The sequence below is a fragment of the Coffea arabica genome, chromosome 3e (genome assembly GCF_036785885.1).
Source record: "Coffea arabica cultivar ET-39 chromosome 3e, Coffea Arabica ET-39 HiFi, whole genome shotgun sequence".
Lineage (NCBI taxonomy): Eukaryota > Viridiplantae > Streptophyta > Magnoliopsida > Gentianales > Rubiaceae > Coffea > Coffea arabica.
The window spans coordinates 3,008,269-3,027,984 of NC_092315.1; the positions used below are offsets into that span (position 1 = coordinate 3,008,269).

The window sequence follows — 19,716 nt, forward strand, 5'->3', positions numbered from 1 at the left end:
GGCTAATAATTTTTCCTTTTTTTTTTTGCAAAACTGAATTTGATTTTTGTTTTTTTTTCTTTTCTGCTTTTCTTTTCTTTCTTTTCTTTTGCCGATTTTTCTAAAATGATTTTTTGCAAGAAATAGAAATGAAACAAAACAAATTAAAATAAATAAAATTTAACTAAAATAAATAAAAATAAGAATAAAATGAAGAAAAATAAAATGGTAAAATTTTGGTATCTACACAAGAAAATTGTACTTACCATGTTACAGGATGTCCCTCACGGTTGAAATCCGAAGCCTGAAATTTGCTTGATGTTGGAATTTATTTTTTTTGGGGGGGGGGGGGGGGGGGGGGGGGACTACTTTTCTCTAGCAACTGCAATGCCTTGCTTTCTGCGGACAAAGGGTGGCTTAACTTTGTTCCACGCTTTCATTAGCTTCCAATTTCCAAAGTTACCAAAACGACAACGTGTCACCATTTCAGCGTGCCGTAATGGGCCTTCCATTGCTTATTCGTTGTAACGGTTGGGTTTAGACAATGTAAAGTCATGAAGATTGCACAAATTGACCTTATGTTTTAGGGTTTGGGTCTACTTAGCCCTTACCTTATTTGGAACAAGGTGCATGGCATTGCAAGAATTTCAGTAGCCATTTCCAAAATTTCCTTTATAAGTGGATTACAGAGTTTAGATCAAATTGGTAGTAATTTCCTTTTTTTTTTTTTTTGTTTTTTTGTTAGACTCAAAGAAGGAAACTAAGGAAAAAAAAGAAAAAAGAAAAAATGAAGATAGAATTTTTAATTCACAAGGCAGAAAAGGAATGGCTAAACTTGAACAATTCGAAATTCGTTACACAAGCGGATTATATTGGTTGGAGCTTAATTCCAAGACGGCCGTGGATTCTGATTCTCCCACTTATTCAACTGTCAAACTGTAACTGATTGTTTTTAAAACACCCTCGGAACATTACCACTGCTGAGTGTTCTGAATACTTTGCCTTTGCAGGTTCTTTTATCGCAAATCAATTCTGTATAAACACATTCACACGGACAAACAAAAGAGGCATGTCATTTGAGTGTTTAATTTTGGGCAATGATCCTACCCATCTTCCATTCTCATTTTCAAAGTAATTTGGAACTCATTTAGCTGGCTGTGCTTCTTGAATGCCAAAAGTATAGCAACCGGATGATGATGCTGCAAATTTGCATGTGTACCTCATCTGTTAATAAGCATAGTATCTTGGCTTTAGATACTGCCATCTATCTGCAGGAGTACACTTGGCAACAAAGTGAAGTCAAGCAAAGACTGCGTATCAAAATCACACATTCTAATTGGTCTATAGCAGAACCTACCTTATCCAATATCCACATTTCCACCACCCATCCAATATCACACTCGGCTGGCTTGCACACAAGGAAAGAACCTTTCTTTCATCAACAAATCTCGCGAAACTCGAATACTACAGACACCATCTCAATTCTTCATCATTTCTCTCTTCAATCCAACCATGGCCATGGCAACTCAAGCCTCCCTCTTCACCCCAACTCTTTCCTCCCCAAGTGACCGAGTTACTGTGCCATGGAAGCAATCATCCCTGGTTGCATTTGCAAGTCCTAAGCCAATCAAGACCAACATGGCAACAAGGACCATCAGGGCCATGGCAGAGGAAGCGTCCACAAAAGCGGCACCAGCGGGATTCACCCCACCACAATTGGACCCAAACACCCCATCACCAATCTTTGCAGGCAGCACAGGAGGGCTATTGAGGAAGGCCCAAGTCGAGGAATTCTATGTTATCACATGGGATTCCCCGAAAGAACAGATTTTTGAGATGCCTACTGGTGGTGCAGCCATAATGAGACAAGGTCCAAACTTGCTCAAATTGGCTAGGAAAGAGCAATGCTTAGCTCTTGGCACTAGACTTAGGTCCAAGTACAAGATTAGCTACCAGTTTTACAGGGTTTTCCCTAATGGTGAGGTGCAATATTTGCACCCGAAAGATGGTGTCTACCCAGAGAAGGTGAACCCCGGACGTCAAGGAGTTGGGGTGAACCTCAGATCAATCGGGAAGAACATTAGCCCAATTGAGGTAAAATTCACTGGGAAGCAAGTGTATGAGTTGTAAGGTGTCGTACCTAATCGTCATTTATGTAATATGTGATATTGTGATTATTTAGTGTTGCTTGATGTAATTGTATTTCTTTTTGAGAAGCTACATTTCAGACACAGCCTGGATCTTGTTACTTTGTATGTGATCGGATACTATTACTGTCTTGGTCCATTCGTATTATACTCTTCAATATTTACCAAGAAAAGAAAAAAAGATTGTGGGAGGAAGGCAAGGATTTGTTGTTTTCTCGCAAATGTGCATCACTGAGTACTCCATATCTAAGATCCGCGAAAAAGTGCGTTCATTTTCATATCATACATTCGTGATGCTAGCTGAAAATACATGTATGTGTGCGTATAAATGTGATTGGCAAGACTATAAAAATTAGAGCATTAATTTCCTACTTTTCGACAAGGCTCGAAGCTGTGTTGGTAAGGTGGTATCTGCATAGAAGAATTTGATCATCAGTAATGGTACGTGGTTTATACTAAGAAAACAATTAGCACTTCAATTGTTTGATCCCGGCCACCTTTTGTCATTGCTGCCATCATGGTCCTTGTTCTTCCAATGAATTCTACAAGTGAAGAGGGTTGATTAAATGATTAATTGCTTCAAATTTGTACACATCTGAAACGCATGACCCCAAAGCAAGTTAATAAATTAGTGAGCCAAGTGATTGATTGCCAAGAACATCATCTTGGTGGCAACATATTCAGCAAGCAGCTAGCAATTGCTACGTGGAGTACCAAATTTGGTTGCTGATTTGCAGCAGCAAGCCGGTAGAGCGATGCACCTAAGCCTATAAACCACTTAAAAAGTATTTAGCGATGATTAGATTTCCATGTGTTACTCAGCAGGCAAAAGAGAATGGGTGCATCAATCAAGTTCCACCTCATTGGCTCGTGTCTAAATGGAAGTGCAATCTTATGTATCAACACATATTCTGATTCAATAGGAATCCCAATGTTATGATCATCCAATAGTGGTAGACAAAAGTATAAGGAATTGCTTCTAAGAACAATACTCTTTTTTTTTTCCTTCTTCTTCTTCTTCTTTTTTATTCTTTGGGTCAGGAAGCGCAAGTACAATTATTGATTTAAAAACTCCAACCAGAAATAATTTCGAAGAAAATAATTAGAGAAGTAGGAGGAGTAACAGAATGAATCCTAAAAGGAATAAAAAGGAGAGTTGGCTTATGAACAGTAGTCATGGTCCCCTATGGACACCTTGACTAGGAGGCTAAATATGGAATATCAGGTGAACATTTGATTTGTTGGAGTTAGGACTAAGTTCGGATGCGCGGCTGGTGCCTGGTAGGTGATGTGGCAATGTGATTTTACTAGCTAACCCTTATCTCCCAATTTCACCCTTTAATTAGTTATTGATGTGAGCTTGTAGGCTTGGTTATTGAGTCTTTTCATAATGATGCTGTTGGATGGTAGATTGAGATCCATCAGTGTGATTGGTTTCTCCATCTGCTGTCCCAACCCCATCATAAATTAGTTCAAGAACTTCTCCATTTTCTATGATATCTAAAACCAACCGAATTATGCAAAAAATTTAAAGGCAATTCAGTTAATAAAGTAATTGAGATTATAAATGTTTCAAATTGTGGGTATTTGATTCGTTTATGTTTATCCTTTTGTTATGGCATTTAAATTATACCAAGTTTGAGGCTTTGCCAGTTGTTCTTTTGCTCTTAAATGCTCATTGGATTCATTCTTTGCATGCATATTTCTGATTTATAGCTGGGTCCAATTACTGCTCTAATACTGATAGTAGGGAAGATAGGGTCATTGGGGTGATTTTGGGGCAATTCCCCAATGCGTATTGTTTTCGCAGCACACACTATTTTCAAGTACCTATTGTTTTGGATTTTTTGGATTAGTTTTTATTACAAATTTGTTGATCGTTTATATACTCTAAATTTGATCCTGGAAGATGATTCTTATGTCAGGTTCTTAATTATTTTCGGTCATATTTTTATCTACCCTTGGAAGCCGCTTTCTTCTTTACTCTGCCTGCCATATTTGATTGGTTGGGTTCAAGTATTTTGCGTCCTTAGAGCCAAATATGTTTTTAATCTTTTGCTGGATTTCTGCTTTTGAGCCCTTCAGACATGACGATGAGTCCAAGAAGTTCTTCCATTGCATTCTGGTAAACTTGAAATTTTGTCTCTGTTTTCAGCATTTCATTTGGATTCTGCAGTTTATTTCATTTGTTGTTTCTCTTTCTCCCACATTTAGTGCTTTCTTATTAGTCGAAATTTAGGATGGAACTTGGCAAACTATCAAAAGAAGCTGGATAGTAGTTTGAAATTTTGCAGGTATATACTATCATTCTTAACCAGTTTTCCTTAAAAAGGATTGCATCATTCCCCATCTTTCAAGAGACTGAACCTCGTAGGTGATAGTCATTTTGTATGACTTAGTTCAAGTCAAAGGACGAATTTTCTTTATACTCTTATGTTCCTGTTGTTTGATGATATAGAGGGAGCTCTTTGATTTGTATCCACTTATTACATGCTAATTGTTTTAAAAGGCTTGATTGGAAAGCTATTAGTTGGGTGGTCTCACCCCCTACCTAAGGGTGCAATTAAGTCAAGCCGCTCGCGAGTAGGTAAGGGTGCAATTAAGTCAAGCCGCTCGCAAGCTACTCGCGAGCGGCTTGGTTAAAAGCTTGGCTCGAGTTTGGTCAAACCGAGCTCGAGCTACTCGTTACATTCAACGAGTCAAGTTCGAGCTCCAAAAATAAATACTCGAGTGCTTGACGAGCTTAATCGAGTTTTCATATTATATTTATATTATATATTCATATTATATTTATATTATATATTCATATTATATTTATATTATATATTTTGAGAAAAAATTTATAGGTTTAGTTCAAAACTCGAGCTCGATCTCGAGTAGATCGGGCTTGATATTTACTCGAGTTCAAACGAGTTGAGCTCGAGTTTAATTTTATTTTATCGAGTCAAATTCGAGTCCAAATTTATTAACTCGTTCGAGTTCGAGCTCAAATAGCACTGATTCTGATCGAGTTCGACTCGGCTCGATAGTACCCCTACCCCTACCCCAGGGTCTCCTGTCACATTGAAGCTCAAACAAATGTAGCTCCAAGAATGCTTGATACGATATGTAAAGATAATGATCATGATCAATATGATATTTATGGATTAAATAATGAAGTGGCATTTGCTCCACATATGTGAAGCATGTTCAAAATGTCATTTATCAATTACTCCAAGTTTGTAATTATAATTCTCTGAAGTGACTTTTTGTGAATAAAATTTGTTGAAGTCCCCAATTTGCTTCCATCTATGCTACAAGCACGTACATGTGCCAGCATGTATTGATACTGATTTTACCTGTGCACCAACTGCAATCATTTTTAGCATGTTATCTTCAAGATCAGTCGGTGTGGCAATACATGCAGTGATAATGGTGCATTTATGCTTTTAATGCACTAAAAGAAATTCTGGAGTTTGAAATCTGATGTTTATATGTTGACGGCATGAACAAATGCTGGAGTTTTGGGTAGTTTCTTGAGACAAGATACCATATCTGTATGGTCAAAGAATTTGATGAGAATGCCTGGAGAATTATTACAGTTTTTGACCATGTATACTTGCATTGATTATACTCTTTCCGGGCACCGTCACGCAACGTTACTTTTATTGCCTTATTACGTGGAAGCAATTGGAGGCTCACCCATTTATTTTAATTTTTTGTAAATTTATTTAAATTTATTTTTGTAAACTAAATTATTAATTTATATCACCTTTGCACCCATTATTAGTTTTAAATATTTATTTATAATGTTCAATAAGCCTAATTACTATATTTTTTCTCATCCATACTCTATGTCGCAAAATTACATACTATTTAACAATTGAACAATAAGAATACAAAAATTTGAACTAAGTACTATAAAAGTTAATATAAAAACTTAATTCAAAAATTTTGAACTCCTAGCATTTTTTTCGTGTGTAAATTTAAAATTTTATTTTGAAAAGGTAGAAAAATAGACTAAAACTTGTCATAAATTGGTAATACTAAAAAATGAACAAGTTAATAAACTAAGAGAAAATAAAATGATAAGATAAAACCAATAAATAATAATAATAATAATGAAACAAAAGTAGTTAACATCCTGACAAAATGAAGAATTTGAAAAAAAAAATGGGTGGGGGAAGAGAGAAGGCTTGGGAAAAGACAATTTAAATGATTTAATTGGGTTTGATGAGTTACCCAATAAAATTAAATGGGTATTCTTGGGTAACCCATTTATGCCCATATGCAAAAACATAAGATACTTATATCCATCTATTCGTGGTCATGTGTGGGTAAATTTAGCTAAATAGGTTTGTTTCCTATAGTTTTGCACTAGCTATGGACATTAGTTTTCTACCATGCAACCATTTATTTTTGTTAATATAAATAGTGCTTTTGTCTACGGCTCTTTGTATGAGTTTTCTATTCTATAATGACCGGTTTTTGATAATGTACAGACTTATACAAAACAATATACTACGTATCTTGAATTATCACTTTTCGACCGTTAAATTCGCACATACCTACTCTTAACTTCACACACACAACAAATAACTTCACCAAAACTGGACACCCTCATGGGATGCACAAATAAACTAGTATTAAAAATTATGCGGAGAAGGGTGGGGGTGCAGAAGAGGACAATTTCCATCAGTTCATCGGGCCCTTTAGAATTGTGACCGTGGAGATAGCTAATAATAGCTAATTTTCAATCCAAATGCCAAATCCCATCCAGAAAAACTTTGAACCTTATCAGAAACACATGGAAGGCCTCAAACTGCAATAATTTGCCCTTATTTAAATCTCAAATTTTATGAAGATAATGTATGTTTATTGATTTGTTCTCATAATACTAAAATGTCCCACACAATTGAATAATGTTAAATCATTATAGAGTATTGACAATGACAGTGAGTGATTCTTGTTACGATACATCATGTTGCTTGTCATTTCCCCTAAAAACCAAACACCATTTATGATATTGGTATCTCTTCCAAGTTTAAGTTGCACCCACTCCTGGAAAGCGTCCAACATGATAAGATCAATTCAAGCCACATGGTCATATCCAAGGCTTTGTATAAAGCTCTGATATTCCTGAAAAATCATGATTATATATTAACTACAAATATATATACATGAGAATCTCTAAAATCGATAATTTTAGCTATCTTTTAATTTGTTTACGTTGCTTAGCATAGAATTTTCCTTTCCTTTTCTGGAAAGCATGCATGAGACATCATATGGATCATTAACATTTGAATAAAGGTTTAGTTCACATGACGACATCTAACCACGAATATAGAAACACACGCAAAAGTAGCTCACATTAGTTCAATTATACTTTTTTTCAGTAGTTGAGAATAAGATCACTCCAACATAAAGTTGGCACCGATTATCATCAATTGTTAATTGCATAAACGTCATGTTTCCTATGAAGATAATAATTTAAGGATGGTTCCAACATACTTTTGTTTTATGAATATCTATTAAGATGCTAAACCGGTGAGGCTTATCTCCATCTATCTGAGACCCACACGGAAACACAATCAAAGAAAGACGTGGAGAAACGTGGGCAGGCTTAGCTAGTGCAGTATATTATTGTACCCATTACGTCTGCGTCAAAGGACAATGACACATTAAGTTGTCCCAGCTTAGTTTTAATTGTGCAGTGATTCACTCATGCACGTGAAATCACGCCTTATATGCAAAGCAAATACTCCAAAACAAGAAGTTTTTCGATTGACCTAGCTTCTTTTAGATTCTTCTTTCTTGCATTATATACGAGCAAATCAATAGAAAATTTATCCTCTTCAAAACAATCTCAATTTTGACCAGTGAATTAGCGCATAGTCATTACCTCAGAAATGGTCTGCTATGAAGTTAAAATTTATGTTGTGATAATAATAATATCATTTGCCTTCGTGTCGTGATTAATTATGGCCTCCTCTTTATGATATTGTTCAATGGCAACATTAATTATAAATCCCACACAGAAGGATTTTCATTCTTTCAAGTTATGTTACTCGGACTCGACTACCAAACTCTGACGATGTGGCTATTCTATTGCAAATGAAGAACGGACACGAGTACAGCAGGGCAAAGCGTAAGAGCCCGAGTAATATAGCTTTCAAGCGGACAAGGTGCACGGACGGTTGCAGGTGCAACCGTTCCGGACGGTTTTGATCATTTTCAACTGCGCGTAATTTTTTTTATATATCGTGTAACGTTTTTTGCACATCGCGTAACTTTAGAGCAAATTTTTGTGAGACCCACACATGACGTGAAAATCGAGTTACAACTTGTAATTTCAGCTGCACAAATTTTTAAGATCAGATCATGGCCATTAACCGTTCAAGGACGGTCATACTGATGACCGTCCCTGCCCCATTTCCCTTTCAAGTAGGTATGTGATTATATCTTGAAGATCAGACAAGATTTTGCGGATGGATGTGCCTTGTCCTTTATCCAAAGAGAAGGTAATTTTGTAGCTCACCACTTGGCAAAATTTGCCATTAACCTGAGGAATGATTTTGTGTGGCAGGAATCGTTTCCTGCATGGCTGACTAGTTTAGCTAGGAAAGATGTAGGACCATGTGCTCCAGCTTTGTAAGCTTTGTGCATGAACCATGCAATTGTTATCGTTAGGGAAAAAAAAAAAAAAAGTAGGTATGTGATTAGCAACTACAGGAAATCATTTGCTTGAAAATTAGCTATCAAATTAGAAGACATAATACTTAATAAAGAAAAATAATTACACTTTTACGTCTTAACATGGACCTTATCGATAGTAAAGTGCACATTAAGCATTTTTATTTTGTTCATGTATACATAAAATAATTTCTCAGATACATAAACATGAACAGCATTTGCATGGAACAACAAGACCCTATACAATGCTTCAAAAGAAAACAAAAAACAAGACCCAATACAAGAGTAAGGTTACATTTATTGTACGATTGGATACACAAACACTTAGCCCTTAGGGGCCTAAATTCAATTAACCGGAAGGTTAGGCCCTGAACATGACTTGCCATTGGACTAGGCACCTACGGCCGTAGTTTGCAAAGGCAGAGTCCATTTCGCTTGCCGTGCGGCCAATCCTTTCGTCATCTTCGTCGATTCTTCCGTCATCTTCTCCAATATTATTAAACCATATTTCTGGTATCACTTGCACAAGGTTTGTGACCGTCTCTAAAGCATAATCAGCCCCTCCGATCTTCGTTGCTTTTCCAACCTTCAATTCGCAAATCAGAATTATAATTACATTCATAATCTAATCAAGCAAATTTTAAAAGTGAACTACCCAGTCAAGGAGAAAATAGTTCTAATCACTTTCAATTTCGTTTAACACCCTTCCAAAAACTTTTTATGCTTAATTTTAGTGCATTATATCAAGTCGAGCAGCTTTTGGTCGAATGCTTTTGCAACGTACGTCCATTGTGCTGGACGATTTCTAACAAATTCAATAATATAATATCTTTTTATACAAAAAAAAAAGAAGAAAAGAAAATGCAGATGTTACTTTATTTTGTTTACATTATTATGACGGCAAGGACAGCAGTAGTGTCAGTACACCGAGAAACCACCAAGACCGTCCCACCTAAAGAAGCACTTGTGCAAAGAAATACTAATATATTGTACATCCCGCTGTATTTTTTTTTTTTTTTTTTTTTTTTTACAGAGATTATAAACCTATTCTATCTTAGGCTAGAACATGGACGGACTTGAAGAAGAGATTCAAGAGTAATTCGAAGGGGATTAAATCACCATCGAAACAAATTCTATGTATTTGTCTGAATTTTTTAAGCAAGTCACTTAACGTGACAATTTATGAAAAGTAATGTTTGAACCTTTGCTCAACATCCCATCAAGTTTTAATACTTTGGCGGTGGCCACCAGACAAAGGCCGGTAGTTACAACCGCCATACTTGTTGTACCCAAATCCAGCTCCAACTTACCAACACTGTTCGGAGACCCACAGCTTTTCCGGCAGCCACATTCCGCACGCTGTCGTCAAGAAAAAGCTGCACAACCGAACAAACAAATATCAATTAGTAATTCAACAAATCCCATCATTATCATAAACAAATACTGTTAATTACTCTATAATTAATGTCATGATCACAATATGACGGTGGAGCTGAACTAATTCGCTTACCGTACGGCGAGGATCAACCTTGGCGACATCGATAGCTATGTTCATGGCTTCTAACGAAGGTTTCAGTACGACCGGGAACTCATCGGGTCGGGTCGACTTGGAGAGGTTCGGATTCATGGTCTCGAAACAGATAATTTGTTCGAAACAATCTCTAATTCCTAAACGATCCAGTGCGTTCATTGCATGAACTCTATCGGAGTTCGTAAAAATCTGATGATTTCATTCCCTCACAAAACATAAGTAAGACCGAACTTTTTTTTTAAAATTAAAAAAAAAATTTAAAAAAAAAATCTAAAAACGTTTGCGAACTTTGTTAAATGAATAATAAAAATGAAAAAGACAAAAAAAGGAAGAGCTTACGATTTTGCGTTGTTTGATAGTCAGCAACAGCTTTCGCAGTTGCGGGTCAGGCTTGATCAAATCGTAGGGTAATCTTCCGTGTACGACGCTGTTTAAAAGAAGATCGAGAAAAATAAACGTATAAAATTCTTAGCAGTAGTAGAAAGTTTATTAAACACGTAAATCTGCTTTATTTGAGATTTTTTTTTTTTCATTTTTCCTACCTGTGATAATCGTCTGCATCGACATCGTAACCTAATGCCTGCAATTCGTATTCAAAATGAAGCGAGAAATGAGATGGAAAATTGATCAAGAAAAATTAGAGCGATGAATCGAAGCAAATTATAAGAAGTTTCAACGAATTAACTTACACGTAGGCCGGCGAGAGAACTGCCGTAAGCTTGGAAGAGCTCGACGCGGAGGCTGGAAGCTTTGGATTCATGGAATCCGCATTTTTCCACCAGAAAATCTGCACATTTTGTGGTTTTCAGGAAACTCAAGGAGTTAGTGCTTCGAGCTGGCCATTTTTAGCTGAGAATTCAGTTGTAATCTTTTATTGTTGATATATTAAGTTTTAAGAGTTGGGGAATTCGAACCGTCAATGTTGCGTTTAAGGGCTTCTCCAATTCCCGTTTCGGAGGAGTACAAGGTGTCATCCAAATCTGTTTTTTTTTTTTTTTTAATTGAAACAAAATATAATCAGTTAAAATGATCAGCAGTCCGTGGTAGTATTGTACTATGAATTAGCTGTTGTAATGTTGGATTGGCCTAAGCAATTACCGAAGATGATGCAATCAAAAGGAGATGAAGAAGAAGTGGATGAGTCTCGAGCTGATAATTTACTGCAAGAATCCATGACAGGAACAAGAAAAGTGGACAGGAAGAAGAAGAATTGGGGATGGAAAATGGACAAGTAGAAGAAGGTAAATTTGAGTGAAAGATTGGCTGCAGGGGGGGCAAGGCAACGGAGATACAAAATGAGGGACAGGGCCGGTGCATTGAGGAGCAGGGGAGCCCGGGTATTCATAGGAGGAGGACACGGATAGGACAACGACGTGGGGTTGAATACTGAATTAGTCGATGGGGAACAGGAAAAGACGTGGAAAACGTGCTTCTTAATCTTGATTTAATTTGGCTTTTATAATTGGAGGTGGTCAGGCCACGCCCTTTGGATACGGATAGGGGTGCAAAATGAACCGGGTCGAATCGAGATTGATGGGTCATCATCAATTTACTTATATTATTCCTGTAAGAGATTGATGGGGATTGAACCACGCACCCATCTGAATTTTTTTTAAAAAAATCACATATTGTAACAATTGGTTGAAGGCAAGGACCTCCAACCTTACTAAATCTAAAGGATTTGGTGGTAGCTAATAGTTTTTGAGTAAGACTGTTAGTTATATATTTATCATCAAAGTAGTTATAAATGTATACCACTTTACCCAACTACTCCCTTTATCCCAATTATTTAGTCATGTTTCGGGAATCAAACTTTTTAACAATAGTAGTTTGATTGTGATGTTTATGCTTCTCTTTTCAATTTTACCTCCACAAATTCAAAATTTAAAATTGAATGGTAATATACATATAATTAGAAAAAAGGGTTATATTGAAAAGATAGACTAAAAAGTGCTTTGACTTTTCTAATATGACAAATGTTTTTGGAATGTCTCAAAATGAAAAGTAGGGGTGGCAATTCGGGTTCAATTAGGTTGGTGGGTCGGGTCTTGATCCGACCTGTCAAAAAATCCGTTGACCCGAACCCGACCCGTCAACCCGTGACGGGTTAATATATCTGACACGAACCCGAAAAATTTGGGTTGGCGGGTCGACCCGAAATGATCCGAAAATTAATTTTAATTTATTAATTTATCACTCTAAATTCTAATAAAATCAATTTCTCACAAAATTAATTACATCATCAAGTAATAAAAATTTAAATAAATAATTTCAAATCAAATCCAAAATAAATTAAACACCGTAAAAGTGTTTTATTCCAAACCAAATATAAAATAAATTAAAACGAATTATATTATTTGTCCAAATATAATAATTTTAACTTCATACAAGGTAAATAAATTCATTTAGGATTAAGTAATTAATGCCTTTGAAAAAAAAGAATGATTTAGTTTAGTTAGATAAAATAATTTTTATGTTTATTAAATTAATTTTAATTTGTAAACCGATCATATCGGGTTATATCAGGTCACCACGGGTTGACCCGAAATTGACATGTTTTCTTTTCGGGTTCATCGGGTTCGACCCGATTCTGACCCGAACCCCCAAAACTTTAACCCAAACCCATTAATTTCGTGTTAGGTTCGTGTCGTGTTTTCGGATCGTGTCAGAAATTGCCACCCCTAATGAAAAGTATGATATTTTCAATGGGACAGAAGGAATATTAGATAATATTTGCACGCGGCATTCTTGAGCCACGCCAAAAAAGAGCCCTTCCACCTAATGTCCTGTAAGAGATTAATAGTCAGTTTGGCTAAACCACGACCACGCAAGTTCACGCACTCCCATTCATTCTTGTGAAGGAAAAAAATGAGCACTGCCAAAAGGAATGGCCTCTTTTTAATTGGAACTTAATAGAGGCCTAAATCCACTCGTACTATTTGGCGCGGAATTTTGTTGAACCCGACACTCAAAATAGGTTGATTGTGAAACCGACCGGTGAAACTTTTACTATTATTTATAAGTCAGTCCTTAATTTATTTTTGGGTTAAATGCAGAAAAACCCCCTGAACTCTCAGATGAGTTACACAATACACCCCTAAATATGTTTATAGGCACTTTGCACCCAAACTCCACTGAAAAGTAACGGATATTTACACAACGTTTATTTTATGATCCAAATGACAACTTTATCCTCAGATAATAATTGAACGGACAAAGGCACCCTTATTCTCCTCCAAACCCCAAGGCAAAGCTGAATCTTGAGTTTGCCAAAATTTTTTGCCTTTTACTTACGATCGAGGAAGAACCAAAGCCGAATGACTGCAGAGGGTAACTAGAAGTGGGCAAAAGACGGTTTGAAGAATCTAAAACAAGTGGAATATTTAGAGTATCTCAGCAAATCAGGTCATATGCAAAGCCCTAATTTTTTCTTTATTTAATCGACTTTTTACCCTTTTTGTGTGGATCTGGATGCCCAAACTTATAGTTTTATGCCCTCATTCTGCTGGTAGTTCATTGTTGTTTTTTACTAGTTGGTTTTATGTTCTCCTCGCCATGATAAATTAATGATTGAGAGCAGTGGTCGGCGGTACACGGTGAAGCTTGCAACTTTTTCCCTTTTGTTCGCCGCTGCTTTCAATCAGTAGTAGAGTTCAAGTTGTGTTGTTTAACGATTGCCACTGGGTTTGTTCCGACGTCTAGCATTCATGGGTGAGTTTTTATTATTACATTTTTTTCTTCATTGTTGCTTTCTGAAGGTGAGATTTTGACTGTTGAGTTTTGCTATGCTTTTTCCTTTATTGTTTCAGGCTTTTATTTTTTTGGTATTTCAAGTAGCTTAGAAATTTGTTCATTTTTCTCTGTAATTTTTTTTTTTTAGTCTTTCATTTGGTTGTTAGCTAATTTATTGGGTTGGCTTTGGTTTTTAATTTGTGGCTTTGTTCTTGCGCATCTTCTTTTCACTTTTTTTTTCTTTTTGTTCACTGTTGGAACACAGCTTTTATCTGACTGTACTTCCCTTGGTTGAGACTTGAGAGACCATTTGTATTGCTTGTGCTAATTTAGAAGTTTTTGCTTTTATGTAAAGTATTTTGAGTCAATTATTTTCACCATGGTCAAATCATTGTTCTACGGTTGGATGAAATATTTTTTGAGATAAAGATAAGCCATATTGAAGGATTAGATCACTTGAGCTGCAACTATGTGGACTGTGTTCCATGTGAGTAGAAGAAGAATTGTGCATCTGTGAAGAAGAGGAAATACAAGGGGGGAAAATGAGAAGTGATGGTAGGTGGTTCTCATTTATATTCACTGGAAGGAGGGCAATTCTGTCAGCAAATTCAACGGACAGAAAGTGGCTTCCACGCGTTTTGTTTCACCGTGAAATGTGTGAACAGTCGTTTTCTCAGGGTGCAAAATGCCTATAAACATATTTCGGGGTGTTTCGTGCAACTTCCATGAAAGTTCGTGGGTGTTTTCTGCATTTAACCCTTTATTTTTTTTTTTGGGCTTCCAGGTTGTATTTTTATCTTTTTTTTTCTGTAGAGCTCACTTGTCTTGAGTTCACGATGGCATCCAAGCCTGCTGCACCATTTGATTGGACTACATTAAACTTGGGAGGGGCCAACCCAGAAATGAGAAAAAGACTGAAAACACAAATGAATTAATAGTCAGTCCAAACAAATTTCAGCATTTTTACTAAAATAATTAACGGACGTCAGGTTTCCAGGCTGATGCCTGTGAGGGACTAATGCCAAGAAGTCCCCTTTCCTTTTTTTTATTTGTTTTAATTTTTAAATTTGGTTCTTTTTTCTACATATTCAGTCAAGATATGGACCTCTTATCGTGGCAAGTATAGCAAACTCTTTCTTTCTTTCTTTTTTTTTTTTTTTTTTTGTTCTTTTCATCTAAAAGAAACTCAAAAATAAATCTTCCAATGGAAAGAGTTAAAAGAGTCCCTACTAAAAATTTCTACATTGCCTCCCTATCTATCAGGCATCGGTAAAGCTGTTAGAATATGGTTTAGGCCCACACATAATTTGGGCCTCCTTGTTACACACCAACAACACCAATTACACCTGCCCCACTATGTTAAGTGAAAAATCACAGTCCAATCTATACCAATACAGGACTGCATAAGCCCAGCTAAAGAGCTCAGTTTTATTCTTTTTCTTTCTTCTTCTTCTTTAAACAGCTCACCTTATAGAACATTGATTTAAATTGGACTCCCAAAGTAATTAATTGTTTAATATTTATGCTTTTGGTTGTTTTTTATATATTAAAACACAGACAGCAGCTTATTGTACAAGGTGTGAATACAAGAGGTGCTAGCCCCCTTTGATTTCCAAATTTTAAGAGTTTATGCTTCATAAATCATGAAGAAAACGATGGCTCTGTAGGATTAGATTGTGCATAGCGAATGAGCTATTTGACTCAAATTGTGAAAGTGAAGACCATCTAAATTGGGTGAAACCAAATCAAAGTTCACAAACGCCCATTTTGCATTAATATATTTCATTTCTTTCAAGTCACTGCATAGGCAAAAAGAAGATTACTACTAGTAGCCAAGAAAAAAGAAAAGTGGGAGAAGGATAATGGACAGCTGGGAAAACCATGAGAAAAAAAGAGAAAAGTTTGCTTTTAACTCTCTGTCATTTGTGTCTCTTTTCTGTATGTGGGAGCTCCCTTGTGTTTTCAGTTTCAGGCTTGATTGTGCTTCTGGGCAGTGCCATGGCCATAGATGAACCTCGCATTTTCTTCCGTGTAAACGTGAGTCTCATTGTCCAATCTGTCAAATTTTGTTTCACGGCAACAGTATATATATATTTAGCTGCCAATATATGTGCAGGAATATAAAGAAATAAAGATTGGAGCTCCCTTACGATTTCCGAACAGCTTTGCTTAAGGTGGAGGCTGATGTGAATGTTTGGCCATCAAGATATCTGTTTTCACCTTTGATCCTTTGTTTCATCCTCAGGTCCAATTCATCGGCATTCAGGATCAATGGCGAATCAGAGGCCTGTCAATTCATGATCATTAGTACGGTGTGGTTTTAGCATCAAAAACTTGTCAAGGGTTAGATTCGAAGTTAAAGGTTGTATCATTAGTACTTTTTTTTTGGGGTGGGGTGGGTGTTTATCCTACTTTTTTTTTTTTTTTTAACAGAGAATATTCTCAAAAGTTCAGACAAAATCAAGAAAACCCTTTTTCTCTTTGTGGATGTTTTGCTGGTAGCTGTTACAAGTAACAATACCATGATCCATCCCCAGATGTCGGCATAGGAAGGAATATGTGCTGAATAGGGCACAACATCTGTACGTGAAAGGAAATAAATCTTAGTGTAATACTTAACAACAGTAAGAAAAGCAATTGACAAATTAATTAATGTCCAATAGCAGAATGCTTTTTCATTTTATGACTAAAGTACTCACATTTGAAAACCTGCCTCAGCGTGTTATAGATGCAAGAAAAAACTTCCGCATGGCTGAAAACTCCAGCTGGTCCTGCCTGAAGTACAAAAAAGACTTTCAACTTCTTCACACTCGACTTATGCTATTTAGGCACGTAAATACCCGACAGAAGACTGTGTCATGCACAAACCTGTGTTACAAAAATACCACCCTGATTGAGTCTTGGTTTTACAGTACTTTCATAGAAGGACTTGGTGTAGAGTTGGTAACATGGACCTCCTTCAATTGGATCTGCAAGGTCACCTATGATCACATCATAAAGCTCTTCTCTCCTTTCAAGCTCAGCCCTGGTAGAAAAGAGTGCGGTATTACACAAAAGCAACAAATAAAACCAAGAAAAACGCAAGCATTACAATCCAAACCAAGTGCATGAAATCTGTGATTTGTGGAGAGTATGGCAAAACCTGGCATCATTGATGACAAGATCAAGTCTAGGATCACAGAAAGCATCTCTATTAATCACCAGATATGACTTGCAAAATTCCACCACTTCCTGTACATGAATTAGACCAAAAAAAAAAAAGAAGTTACTATCTCAATCTGACATGAATATGCCCATATTTTTACTTTCAGCCACTGTAAAGTATTATGACTTTGGTATGCATATTCAACTATCCGCACTATTCAATTTGTTAGTACCATTGACTTAATTCCGCTAATTACGGTTTTATCCTATGTGCTTAAAGTCATGTAAGAACAAAAAATGTCATTAAGTTGCAGCAAAAGTAAAAGTAGGTTCACATTTCATCGGATTTATCAAGAAGGAAATTTTTCAAAAGTTGTTAATCCATCAATTACAGCTGAATCATTCTGTCTTCAAAATGGGGAAATAAGCACAAGGATATTGAAATCGAAGGATGTGAAAACAGTGACTACGCGACTAAAAGTGCACTTATTGACCAAAATAAATCCGTTTTTATTTTTTTCCCTTCTTTTTTCTTCTTCTGCGCGGATTATCACAAGAATATTCAGGACATGAAAGTTCACCTCATCAATGTCGCACATGGCAACATTCTCAACCGTTTTGTGCCTTAGCAATTCTCTTGCTGTAGAACCCTCACCTCCTCCCATGATGAAGATGTTTTTGGGGCTGAATTAGATATGAACAGCTAGTCAGAAACACAATTCTTTATAATAAAGGAAACTCTTTTAATCTGAACTACTTCCGTAATGATATTTTGCTGAAATATAACCTACTTTGGATGGTGAAGAAGTGCTGGATGTACAAGAGATTCATGGTAGATGAATTCATCAATCTCTGCGCTTTGAAGCTTTCCATCAATGACTAGAGCCTGTTTTATTAATCGTAAATTGATTTCAGAATACTTGAAGGTTAAAAAGAAAATGATAAGAGTAATTATTTCACTTTTACTCTCTTTAGTATTTCATGTCTATCTTCTCTTTATCATTCCTTAATTCTTTCTTGTTCTGTTTACAACCAAAATGTGCTACAATGTCCATTAACTACTTGCAGAAACTGTAGAATGAACATTTTCAACTTTGGACATGCCACGAAATTTATATTTGTAAATTATGATAGGTTGGGTCTACACGAGAATTTGATTTTTGTTTATTTATTTATTTGTTGTGTGAGGCATTGAGTTTACTAACCTTTCCAAAAGGCTTTGTGTCCAAGAGTTGAATGTCCTGGTATGGTGTAGCACCCGTGTGCAAAATACTGCGGAAAGAAGAAAATAAGGTAATGCTGTTAAGGACTTTGTAATCAAAAGTTACACCAATTTTTACCCATAATCTTATCCTGTCTGGCTTTTCCACATACAAGAAGGGCTACAGAAGCTTCCCTACTTTTAAGGATGTACACTTTACAGGGCTATAAATCTTTCTAGGGTACGATGAGTTGATTTGTTTTCTTTTTTTATTGGTTATAAAATATAAGCATTGGTACATCATCATGAATCTCTCAAAACATTACAATCACATAAAACAATACAAGAAATGAAATACGCTCAAAAATTAAAGATTAAATTGTAAAAAAAAAAAAAAAATTGGTTGCAATTCATCAGTTTGGCTTTGATGTCAAGTGATTAATTACCATGGTGAAAGTATTTAGTTGGATCAAGTGGACAAGCATACCAAGAAATTAATGCTGCATGAAGGGTTAAGCAATAAAAATATAAACAAACAAAAATTAATACCTATTGAGAGCAAAACACCATCTCAAGTTTTCTTCGATCTCTTCTTCATACCAACAACTTTTCCTTTGGGCATGGCCGTTTCCGTTGAAGCCATTCCCATTACTGATGCCGTTTGAACAAGAGATATCACCCATTTCAAGATTATACCAAACTAATGTTCAATAAACAAGAGTGAAAGAAAAAGGAGGTTATATGAGGGAGAAAGAGGGCAAAGGATATGAATGGGAGTGAAGAGAAGTCGAGGGTTGAGTGGACATATAAGAAGGGCCAGGTGCCAAGGTGGTAGGGGTATGATATTACTATTAGGTTGAGAAATCTAATGAAGTTGTTGTCTTCGATGGTACTTAAGAAAAAAAAAAAACAGACAGAGAGAGACAATCTTCATGGGTTGTCGCAACTGATATCAAAGAAAAATATTAAAGTGAAAAAGACCGCCTTGCGAGATTTCTAAGGTTGATGATTCCTCGCGTGGCTTCTCTTTTTTGTCAATGGATCATGTGTTGCATTGCATCAGACATTATTCTCCATGATGGCTCTTGTTTGTCTATTTGAAAATACACTCACTAAAATTCTTATGAACTCATCTAGAATCCATAATATCTTACTATCTTCATCAATATATAGATAGTCTATATGCTCGTACACGCGTACGTAATCTTGCTTGACACGGGAGAAAATTTCTTGAATTTCATAAAGAAAATTTTTTTCTTGTTAAAATAATGCTCGTTTAATAATTTAACTGGCATAATGGGTTAATACTC

The 19,716-nt window shown here is 36.0% G+C and overlaps 2 protein-coding genes and 1 pseudogene across 3 annotated transcripts; 1 reads left to right on the forward strand and 2 right to left on the reverse strand.

Annotated features, from left to right (window-relative positions):
• The first annotated feature begins 1,264 nt into the window (after window positions 1-1,264).
• LOC113738242 (photosystem I reaction center subunit II, chloroplastic-like) lies at window positions 1,265-2,212 on the forward strand. The gene has a single exon (XM_072084325.1). It carries the CDS (start codon window positions 1,492-1,494, stop codon window positions 2,107-2,109), a length of 618 nt encoding a protein of 205 aa, XP_071940426.1. The 5' UTR covers window positions 1,265-1,491; the 3' UTR covers window positions 2,110-2,212.
• Window positions 2,213-8,949: 6,737 nt separating this feature from the next.
• LOC113734116 (uncharacterized protein C24B11.05-like) lies at window positions 8,950-11,709 on the reverse strand (annotated as a pseudogene). Its single transcript, XR_011842388.1, has 8 exons — window positions 11,428-11,709; window positions 11,244-11,309; window positions 11,019-11,116; window positions 10,872-10,909; window positions 10,669-10,756; window positions 10,309-10,518; window positions 10,109-10,174; window positions 8,950-9,384 (listed from the first exon to the last, which is right to left on the reverse strand). The product of XR_011842388.1 is annotated as an uncharacterized protein C24B11.05-like (transcript).
• A 4,103-nt stretch (window positions 11,710-15,812) lies between these two features.
• On the reverse strand, window positions 15,813-19,231 carry LOC113736382 (thermospermine synthase ACAULIS5-like). The gene is made up of 10 exons (XM_072084326.1): window positions 18,956-19,231; window positions 18,411-18,477; window positions 17,997-18,091; window positions 17,787-17,889; window positions 17,204-17,292; window positions 16,930-17,086; window positions 16,761-16,836; window positions 16,583-16,641; window positions 16,212-16,348; window positions 15,813-16,117 (listed from the first exon to the last, which is right to left on the reverse strand). The coding sequence occupies exons 1-10, from the start codon at window positions 19,087-19,089 to the stop codon at window positions 16,030-16,032; spliced, it is 1,005 nt and encodes a 334-aa protein (XP_071940427.1). The 5' UTR covers window positions 19,090-19,231; the 3' UTR covers window positions 15,813-16,029.
• Between the last annotated feature and the right edge of the window lie 485 nt (window positions 19,232-19,716).